Source organism: Chenopodium quinoa, unplaced genomic scaffold (genome assembly GCF_001683475.1).
Source record: "Chenopodium quinoa cultivar QQ74 unplaced genomic scaffold, ASM168347v1, whole genome shotgun sequence".
Classification (NCBI taxonomy): Eukaryota; Viridiplantae; Streptophyta; class Magnoliopsida; order Caryophyllales; family Amaranthaceae; genus Chenopodium; species Chenopodium quinoa.
Genome location: NW_018743252.1, coordinates 10,751,039 through 10,762,727, shown reverse-complemented (window position 1 = coordinate 10,762,727; position 11,689 = coordinate 10,751,039). Strand labels below are relative to the sequence as shown.

At 35.0% G+C, this 11,689-nt stretch overlaps 1 protein-coding gene across 1 annotated transcript; it reads left to right on the top strand.

Annotated features, from left to right (window-relative positions):
* The first annotated feature begins 7,711 nt into the window (after nucleotides 1-7,711).
* Nucleotides 7,712-11,609, top strand: LOC110735236. The gene is made up of 9 exons (XM_021915423.1): nucleotides 7,712-8,294; nucleotides 8,905-8,985; nucleotides 9,067-9,726; nucleotides 9,847-9,982; nucleotides 10,087-10,249; nucleotides 10,363-10,491; nucleotides 10,743-10,937; nucleotides 11,048-11,170; nucleotides 11,253-11,609. The coding sequence occupies exons 1-9, from the start codon at nucleotides 8,108-8,110 to the stop codon at nucleotides 11,343-11,345; spliced, it is 1,767 nt and encodes a 588-aa protein (XP_021771115.1). The 5' UTR covers nucleotides 7,712-8,107; the 3' UTR covers nucleotides 11,346-11,609.
* The last annotated feature ends 80 nt before the right edge of the window (nucleotides 11,610-11,689 follow it).

The following is an 11,689-nucleotide window of genomic DNA, read 5'->3' as shown; positions in this document are numbered from 1 at the left end:
CTTCCCGAACCCACTACAGGTGACGCACCCGCACCCCCAAAATAATACATAATTTTAAATTATATTAATTTTGTACATAAATTGTACATATATTATATTTTATCTATTGACCCATATAACCTTATCTTATGTAAATTACATTTGTAGATCGAACTCGCATATATCCTTATGTCAATAATTATCCACCTTTTAATTGCATGTAACAAGCTTTTACAATAGTTATGTATGGTTGATTGACCCATTGAATTTAAACTTGAATTCACTTATACCATTGTTATTTGTCAATAGTTAAATATCTATAATTATAATTAGATGTTAAAGTTCAAAACTTGATCCCTATACTTTTTAGTCTAAGATCATCCACTGATTTAATATTAGAGCTTACTCTAAATTTTGCATAGAGGTGAGCATCATATCACTTACATAAATTGTGAATTGCTAAATACTGCCAACGTTTTTTATCAAACCGCCAACAAAAGGGATGAAGGGACAAAATTGCCCTTACTCATCCACACTTCCTGCTTTCTCTCTCCTAAGTTCATTAAATCTCAAACTCAATAGTCAACCACCACAAATCAACCATCATTGCCAACACCACCCACGCCACCACAGTCACGGCCACCACCACCCACGCCACCACGGTCACGACCACCACCACCCACGCCACCACGGTCACGACCAACACCACCACATGACCATCACCGCCCACTACGACCATCATAATCGACGCTCCAAACCGGCCACCCAGGACGGTAATCGGTTTCCAGCGCCGGTTGACCACGGTAATCGGCATCCAAAACCGGTTACCATCCCAAGTGACCGGTTTTGCACGCCGATTGACCACGTTTGACCGGCGTGCAAAACTAGTTACAGCGGTGTTTAATCGGTTATGCGTGAGGCTCTACCAATTGTTCTCACCAATGACAAATTTTTCAGTTGCGGGAAGAAACACATGTTCTTCAATTGTTCTTCAACCAAGGGAATTTTTCTTCAAATGTTTCTTCTTCCAATTCAATGTTTCGGTCAATAAGTGATCTTCATTCTATTTCCGATTGTAAGCGTTGGATATTTTCTTAAAACAAAACGAAGGTAAAAACCACTATGATACGCTGCTACCAGTTCATTACCTCTGATCGCCGCCGTCGCCGGCCTTTCACCTTCCGTTGGTCCCGACGCTTCCCTTCTTCTCCGATGTACAGCTGTTGTGGTTGATGGTGGTGGTTGTGGCCCTTGTGGGTGATGAGAGAGAAAAATATTAAAAGCCAAAGAGGAAGATGGGTGGGGGTATACTAAGGCTATTAGTGTCCATTCACATTAAATAATGTCAGCGGTTTTGATAAATATTGTTGGAGGTATTTAACACCCCCCTTACATAATTGGTTTACTTGACAAGTGATAATCGTAGAAAAGAAGTGCAAAACGTTTTTAGATAGAACAAATAGTATAAGTTTGGTAATACTTGATTTTTACTTTGTTTACATTTGTAGGAAATTGAGGGATATATTATATTTCATTTGGATAACAAATGAGAAAGGAAGAGAATTGGAGGAGAGAGAAATGGAGAGCTTAATTTATAAGAAATTGATATCTCCAACAATAGAGAGATTAAGAGAAAAACTCATTATTCTCCCCTTCCCTTCCCTTCCCTTCCCACCCCACCCCACCCCACCCCACCCTTTCCCCTCCATCTCTTTTTTTTCCTTTCCCTTTATTTATCCAAACAAAATGTTAAATAATTACAATATCCTGGCTAAAAAAGGGGTAGGGGATCATACAAATCATCCATATATCCAACTTTGATACTATCTACACCATTCGATAATTTAATCTAAATTGAAGATCATTGTGACCATTCTGTACTCGAGACATATACTTGGTCATGACAAGTTTTGTACAAGGTTGGCTAATGTAAATTTTATTGTAAGACGGTCAATTTAAGGTTAAATTTAACAAGTTTTATGGTAAACTTAATGCTTTTACGGATAACTTTTAATTTACAAGGAGTTTGATTGTATCTTGATGTGTAATTTATTTCTCATGGATTTATGCTATGATGGCTATTGGCTAATATGATTAATGTAATGCATATACAAGGTACATATGCCTTAAATAAGAATCTTATATTAATCACTCGTCTTTAATAACGAAGTTTTTTAAAATTAATGTAAACTTAAGAGTTAAACTTTTAACTATTGCTCAATAATAAATATACCAGCATTCTTCAAAAACCTAGGGAATCATATTACTTGTATATAATTTTTTAATTCGGAAGAAGAGAGTATTAAATTAATAAAAAACAATCGTAATCAAGAATCTATAATCCAACATAACATCTTCTTGTTGTTTTCATGAATAGAACTAAAAACATGGTGGCATATATCATGAAAAACACCGAAGGAGGAAGGCCAGGCCAGGGTAGCTACGTACCCCACAAAAAAAAATATACATAGCTGTAAAGAAAAGGACATAACAAAGACACATCTCTCATCACTTGGTCATTTTGGCCAAATAATTCCATTCTTAAATTATTTATGCTACAAGAAGGAAGATTCATACATTACAAATTTACAACATCACAAATGATTTATGATTTGTGTTTCCCTAGGTTTATGGTACGAAGTTTTCAATGTATGAATATTATATTACCTTCGTCTCATCACAATAATTACAACTTTTACAAGTTTATATTACTTAGTTTGTACGATCTTTTCATTTGAAACAATGTTGAACCCATGAACAATCCACATGTGAGCATTCTCTTGTCTCACACTAAAAACACTAAACACTTAAGGGGGAGTGGGGGGAGTGTAGTGGTAATGGAATCCCACATTGAAAGAATTCAAGAGTTACCACCACAATATAAGGCTAAGGGGCTACTCCCCTCATTGCCATATGGTTTTGAGGTGGATAGAAATGTCAATGCGGCGGGGCGGGGCGGATGTTGGCCTTCCCATCCCCGCCTAATATTTTCTTCCCCATCCCCGCGGCGGGTCTAATTTTCATCCCCATCCCCGCCCCACCGGGTACAACTCCAAAACCATCCCCGCCCCACCCCCCACTTGGATATCCATCCCCACCTAATCCCCACCAAAGACCCGCCTAATCCCCACCCAAGATCCGCCTAATATCCATATCTCAAATACACAATCTTACATAATTAATACGAATTATAAAATAAAACATTATATACACATTTTTGTGTTATAATATAAGTGTCGTACAAAGTATTATAATTAATATTGTATTTCATGTAATTATTTTATAAATAGAATAAAAGTATGTAATTTTGCTTTAAAAGATATATAGATGTGGGTATGAGGTGGGGATGGGGTGGGTACGAAGTGGGGCGGGTACAACTTAAAATCCACCCCCGCCCCATCACCCATGGTGGGTATGGTATTTATCCCCATCCCCGCCCCACCACCCGCCAAACCGAGACCCATCCCCGCCCCATTGGGGCGGGGATGGGGCGGGTCTCCTATATCAAATTTTACAACATTTACATTAAGGTCACTATGTATAAAATTATGGTAATTATATCAATTTGACAACATTTACACAAAGGTCACTATATACAAAAATAAGGTAACTATATCAATTTTTACAATATTTACTTAGAGGTTACTATTTACAAAAATAAGGTAACTATATCAATTTTGACCACATTTACATAAAGGTCACTATATACAAAAATAAGGTCACTATATATAAAAATAAGATAACTTCTCCTTCTCCTCCTTGTCATCAGATAACTTCTCCTGCTCCTCCATGTCATCAGATAACTTCTTCTGCTCCTCCTTGTCAAGCAACCAAATGCTGGCAAGAAAAACGCAGAGGATATTGGTTTGGCAGATTAAAAAAAAAGCATTATTGAGCAGCAGGCAAAAAGAAAATCCAGTAAGAGATGGCAACTTCATGAGCTCAGAAGATAATAGAAATAGCTCAGCGAGTTTGAGATCAGATGAAAATGGCTCTTCAAAAGATGAGCTATCTGAATCACACATGACAGAAGCTTGTGCTAGACCAAATATAGCGAAAAGTGTACCCATGATTAACACAAAAAGGTGGTAGGTGACATAAAACCACCCAAAATTAGGCCTGTGGTGAAGACAAAAGAAGATATCAGAAAGACAGTCACAATTTCAAGGTCAACAACCAGGGCTTTAAGGCCTCACAGACCAACATCATACAGACTGAAGCAAAACAAGCCTGACAAGATCAACGTTATAAGGACAGAAGCAGAGGCAAATGAAAGCATACCAGGAAATCATGATACGAGCAAGCCACCTGTATATGAGGAATCCCGACAAAATCTAGATATTGAGCAGGCAGGCACCAAAAATCATACAATCAGAGATAAATCTTCACAAAGGCTGAAGAAGGTTACTACACTAACTCCAGCTGACAAGGTAAGATCAGGAATGATAGAGCTCGCAATAACGCAAACTAGCATACTCGAGTTCTAGAAATAAATTTCTAAAGACACAATTCTACCATTTAACTAACATGTCCTTTACCCTGCATATTTCAGGATGTGAATAAAGTATCAACAGTTATTGAAGATCAAAGGGAAAAATTGATACCTGGTGAAGTACAAATCATGCATCAGATAACAGAAAAAGGTAAGCAATTACATGCCTAAAATTTTCAAGAGCAATTCTTAAAAAAAGACTCCAATTCCCCAATAAAAGAATATACCATCAGAGACTAGAGGATATGTATCCTGTACGAGTTTCTGACCCAAACAAATCTATTCATTTCCTATCCATATTCTTTTTTCCATTTGATTCTTACACATATATATTCCCATGTTCAAACACCATTTAATCCACAATTGCAAGAACAACCATCAATGCTCTTGGTTAAAGAAAGAAACAAACAAGCTTATCAAACATCCTATAGTTCATCAAATATTATCTTCCTAATATCTGATCAAGAAAAACAGATTTTTAAAACTAATTTATATGTTTTAACGAAAAAGAAATAGATACTAATCCTTCACATTTTACACTGCAGATATCCAAGAGGAATGCGATAATAACTCCTGTAATCAACAACAGAAGCACCAGGAGCCTATAAAGATGGTAAAACAAGAGCCACTCACAGAAGATGAGTTGTTCTTGAAGCAGAAACTCATAAAGAGCTTATCAAATTCTTGAATATTCCTCAATGATTCCAGCAAAATGAAAATATCATAGCAAATCAACGCAAAAATCACAAACAAAAACCAAATCCAAACCTTAATTAACAGATCTACCAAACAAAAAAAAGGAAAAAATTAATTATACCTGAGCAACCTTGTAGGCTGTGAGAATACTCTCAGCACCAGTCTTAAACTCAGCCGCAAATACCTATGATAATCTCCCATCATCTTCAAATAAAAGACCTTAGAATCACCACTACTAGCAGGAGGAATAAGCTTAGTGTCCAGAAGCTTCAAAATACCGTCACAAATATCAGAAAGCTAATTCTCAATGCGAGTGAAAAATCGTGAAAGCTGTAGATCTTCTTCTACTTAGATCTCCGTCTCATCTTTCGGCGCTTCCTCTTCAATCTCCTCATACGCTTCTTCTTCCACTGCAAAAATCAATCAAATCAACAAGTTGAACTTCAAATTAGTTAGCAATGGTGGAAAAACTCGACTGAACCGAACAAATCAATGAAATTAAGGAAGAAACTAAAGTTAATCGATTAGTAAAACAGGAAATCGAACTAAATTGAACAAAATCGAACTGAAAATCGCAAAATCAAACAAAATCGAACAAAATTGATGAAAATTTCAGAAACCTTAAAACCTCAAATCATGCAAAAAATAGCAAATTAACACAATAACTCACCTGATAATAGATCGTAGAGCTGAAAAATTGCTGAAAATCAAAGTAATTAAAGCTGAATTTGAAAACAGTAGCGTGAAAATTGGGGAAAAAATGTCGAGAAATTAGGAGAGAGAAAGTAGGAGAGAGAAGGAAGAAAATAACGGAGGAGAGAGAAATTGTTTTCCTGGGAGGAGAGAGAAAATTAGTATATAAACGTTAGATGTCATCCACTAGATGATAATCTATGGCTAGGATGAATCGTTTTCAGTTTTCACCCTAACATTTGTTTTCACATGATCCATACTCTCTCTCTCTCTCTCTCTCTCTCTCTCTCTCTCTCTCTCTCTCTCTCTCTATATATATATATATATATATATATATATATATATATATATATATATATATATATATATATATATAATTAGGCATATAATTAATCTGAAAATAAATAAATAAATAAATAAATAAATAAATAACTAAAAAAAACTGATAATTTTTTATATAAAAAAACGCATGAAAAATAATGAAAGAAAACTAAAAAAAATACAAAATCGAAACAAAGAAAATTAAGGCAAAGATAATTGAGAAAACTAACCTTCAGATCTACTATGATTCTATAAACTATGAAGTATGGAGTGGCAGTAGCTTGGGAAGTTGGGAGTGAATGAAAGAAAATGAAATTAAATTGTGCTAGTTAGTTGTGTCAAAAAAAAAATGCACTAGCTAGTTAGGGTTTGTTCACATTGATTGAACCGAGCTGAATTGAACTGAACTTAACTTGAGCTGAACTGAACTAACTGAACTTATTAGAACTGAACTGAACTTAATTATTAGAACTGAAATGAACTGAACTGAACTGAAATTAATCTGATCAGAACAGGCCCTTAGTTGTAAATTTGTGATAGAGTTTGGTAATAAACAAGGGGAAATTTGTAATTTAGCTCATCATATCAAATCATCTTTCTACAAAACGCAGCTCTTACCAATTTTTTCTAACAGAGCTTATTAAGGCAAATCATCTCTTCCAATAAACTTACCATCAAACACTAATATTAGCTTATTTGACTAGTTAACCAGCTAAATTGGTCAAATAAGCTAATTTACCCCCAATAAGTTGTAAATTTGTGATAGTGTTTGGTAATAAATGAGGAACTTTTTCATTAGCTTATTCAAGTAGTTTAAGGTAAAATGACAATTGTAGCCTCATTTAACCCAAAAGCCAACCATAATAAAATATGTTAAAATCCTTATTTGTTATTTTGCATGCTCAAATAGTTTTAATAAATAAGTTATTTACCAAATAGTTTTATACAATCAGTTAAGACAAAATGTTAGTCAAATCAGTTAATGCATTCAGTTAGTCAAATCAGTAAATATAATCCGATAGTCAAAATCAACAAACACGATCAGTTTGAGCTTTTACCAAACATGGCCACGATGTTGATGATAAAAGATGGTGTTTTTCCCCCTCAAAAATCGTTATGTTTAGCACTTTAGCGTCGCTTTATGATGTCTAATTGTTCAATTTGATCACAAGTATAAAAATTGGTAAAACTCACTTGTCTCCTTATAATTTAACCTGAATCACTTACCTTAAATCCAAACTTTACCAAAATTTTATCATTACCCAAGTTATTTCCAACCTAAATATTTTGATATTGATTTATCATAAACTAATAACACCTCGAATATGATCTAATCCAAAATTAAAACAAAAAATCGTCATCAAAGAACCAATGATCACTCAGATAACACCAAATCCGAAATGACCTGACTCGAACAATGAAACCCTACCTCTAGGCCTAACAAGTAAGCCAAAAAAATTTCATCCATACTATTAGTATACGTGCATAAGGCACATTATAAGGACGCTCGTGTGTGTCAATTAAACATCGTGGGGGCAACGCTACTCTAGTCGGACCCGGTTTTACTCATTATTTTTTTTTTATTACATTTGTTTCATCATATCATTGACTTCATGTCTCGCCTTATTTGTCAAATAGCATTTCACAAATTAATAAAGAGGGAATTTTTCAATCTTTGGATTGAATTTTTCTCAGTTTTACAGAATCTAAACTGTCAACAATTTTTTTTAAACTCTAAGTAACAAGAATATGGAATTTTCTTGTTATTTATTTTAATTTAGTTTGTTATTTTTGATGTTTGTTTATTTCATATTTTGCTTTGCTTAGAAAGAAAGAGGCCTAGAAGAGGTCTCTTCAACTTGGGTTTTTGAGTTTTGAAGTTGCATTATTTTTTTAGAGAGAAAAAGTTGAAGGGAAGGAACAAAAATGGGGGCTTGTGCATCAAAGCCAGAAAGTTGTGTAGGAGGAAAATTGAAGTTCTCAAAAAGATATAGAAAAACAAGGAGGTCAAGGCTTAAGAAAAGCTTGTCTTGTACCAGTAATAAGCTTGTTCCTATTGATGAAACGACGGGTTTCAATGATCTTCCCTCTTACATTAATCCAACTTTTCGAGGTACCATGATCAAATTTTGTACTATAAACTTTTTTTTGGTAATGGGGAGGGGGTGATTTTTTTTTTTTTTTTTTTTGGGTGTATAAGGAGTCATGTAATGCAATAATGTGGCCAGGATTTGATTTCGAGTTTTAGGTAAAGGGAGTTAGTTTGATTATACTAGGATTAAGGATGAATAATGTTAAATACATGGAGATGATGTGATATCTTGCATATATGATTCCATAAGTATATCTATTTATCGGTTTAAGGTCCATTAATATTTACTCTAAGTTGATATGATCATGATTTTTCTCTAACATTATTGTGTATATGATTCTAAAAGTATATGAAAGTTTATTACATATGTGAATGATATTTAGGTGCTATAATCTTAGAGGGTATTCTTGATATATGGATGTTATGGTCTTTTTTCTTGCTAAAGAAAATCTCCTAAAATGATACGAATCTCACGGTCCCAAGAAAAATAAATTGTGAAGATGATGTTCATTTTCATTACAGGAGACTAAGAATAAGATATTTGCTTTACATGTAAATGTGGCTTTTTAGTGAGATTCTTCAGCAAATATATGCTTCTTTTACCTGATCCTGATATTTTCGGTGTCAACAGTTAGCTTGGACGAGTCATGGTTTGATTCCCACCCTGTGTTTGAGGCTGATTGGGATGACGATTTTTACAGCATTCAGGAAGGTATTAAACAAATCACATTACATGTCTAAATTGTAAAAGATATATTAATTTTATGGTAACATGTCATATATTTGTATGCAGATTCCCTATCTATAAGAAGTTTTGATCATATCACCTCTCCATCAACTTTTTCATCTCCAAAATGCCAAAGTCCTGGTTATGGTTGTTTTTCGGCTGTGTCCTCCTTTAGACTACGTAAAGAACAAGCCGAGGAAGAATCATTGAAAGAGGGAACTTCTTTTAGCTTCTATAAGGACCATTTGTTACAGAAAGATTTCCAAGATCAAGAAGCTGATCATTCTCATGTTTTTTCGGGTGATCAGCAGCTGCAAGATGACTGTGCACCAACTGAGTTCTCCTTCGATTGCAACCTAGATTTTTCTGATCAAAGCACAGGAAGTAGTGAAAATTCACTTGATTTGCAGTTGAATGACTTGGATAAACCCCAATTGAAGCCACAGAATAACCTCTTTGATGTTAAGACATCTCTGCTAGTGGTCAAAGTATGCAGGCATAGGGATGAACATGAGGCTGTAAAAGCTGATGATTCATCTGGAGTAGGAAACTACCCGGCAGTCACAAACTCTTGTTTGCCGTGCCTCAAGATGTCAAATGTATCAGGAGCCGATAGAAGGAGATCAGTCAGTCCTAGCCCTCCTGGTACCAGGAAGAAAGCAGGGTTAAAGCCTCTGAAGGCACTCTCTTTTCGATGGAGGGATGAATATGCTACTCCTACTTTAGGTGAAGATTTTTCGTCTTATCTTTGATTCGTGTTATTCTGTGTCATTAAGATGAGTTTCATCTCAAAGCTTGAAATGTTTATCTTTAATTTTGTTAACATCTCAAATTTGGGTTGTTCAGTTTCGCCAAGGGCCCCTGTGAAAAGACCAATAGCAGGATCTCAGATACCTTACTGTCCACCAGGGAAGAAGATGTCAGATTGCTGGTCACCTATTGATCCTAACACTTTCAAAGTACGAGGTCATAATTTTCTCAGGTGACGAAATAATCCACAACTGATAAGTATTTTTTACATGAAATGTAATTGTAACTTGGGTGTATATGCTATGCCTTGAATCATCCAAAATTCTCTTGTGTCAGGGATAAAAGGAAGGATTTGGCTCCAAACCATGCTGCTTTTTATCCATTTGGTGTTGATGTCTTTCGATCTCATCGCAAAATTAATCACATTGCTCGTTTTGTGGAGCTCCCACCCATAAGTTCTTCAGGAAAAATTCCTCCTATCCTTGTTGTGAACATACAGGTGCTCACCTTTTGATAAACTTCCACCTAAGAGCTATCTGACATTTTGACAGTAGTTTTTATGGGGTTAACTTAAGTTGTTTCTTCGGTTTTTTTTTCTTTGTTTATGTTCAGATGCCACTGTATCCGGCTTCAGTCTTCAACCGTGAGCATGATGGAGAAGGAATGAACATTGTTCTCTATTTTAGGCTTTCTGAAAGCTTCTCCAAGGATTTACCTCGTCAGTTCCAAGACAATGTCAGGGTAAGAAGCAATCACTGCAAACTTTTCTTATTTGTGGCTTAACTTTACCAGTATGAACTCGATAATTGTACATCTTCAATATGATCCTATTCATGCTGATCGATTGTCAAAATATATATGCCAAAAGTTTCACTTAATTTAATTTGATTTGTTAATCCTCAACTGCAATAATTTTTTTTTTAATTCTTGTATCAAAATACTTCAAGGCAGTTGATTCATATTAATATGTGTGTTTTCACTTTCTTAATCAGAGATTGATACTGGATGAGACAGAGAAAGTCAAGGGTTTTTCAGCAGAGACAACAGCACCCTTTAGAGAAAGACTTAAGATCTTGGGACGTCTAGCGAATGTAGAGGAGCTCAGTCTGAATGCTGCAGAGAAGAGGCTACTTAACGCATACAATGAGAAACCTGTCCTGTCACGCCCTCAGCATGAGTTTTATTCAGTAAGAAATTTTCATATTTTAGCTTTCAAGTTACTATTCATACCTATAATCTGAACATTGTATCATATGCTATGAAAATTATGGTTTTCTAATTACTACAACTTATACAGGGAGAAAACTACTTTGAGATAGATTTGGACGTGCACAGATTTAGCTATATTTGTAGGAAAGGTCTTGATTCGATCCAAAACAGATTAAGTCATTCTGTTTTGGATTTCGGCCTCACCATTCAGGTACTTGTTTCTTTAGGTAGTCAAGTACAGATTAGTATTTTCTGATGAAATTATTTTGACATATTTATGATATAATAATCAGGGACACAAACCTGAGGATTTGCCGGAGCATCTGTTATGTTGTGTAAGGTTGAATGAAATCGATTACACCAACTACCGTCACTTGGCAGTTTGAGTTGAGATGTTCAAAAGAGGGGAGAATCTCTAAGTCATGCTCTTTTCATCCCAAAAGAACAAGTAAAAGAAAAGGCCTATATTCACCTGTTTCTGTGTTTCTCCTCTCATTTCCTGATTCCGCCCCTAAAAGGAAGGAGGTGTGAAATACCTATGTTTCTCATTTTTGTTCCTCTTCATTTAACCTTGTATTCCAATGTAATTATAAAAAAAAATGTATGTAAACTCCGGCGTATATTCTATCACCTCTCAAAGATTGCAAAAAGCACAATTCTCAATGAAAATATCCTGCTGTTTTTAAACCAAATGAATAACATAACAGAACAAGCCATTAGCTTATTCCAT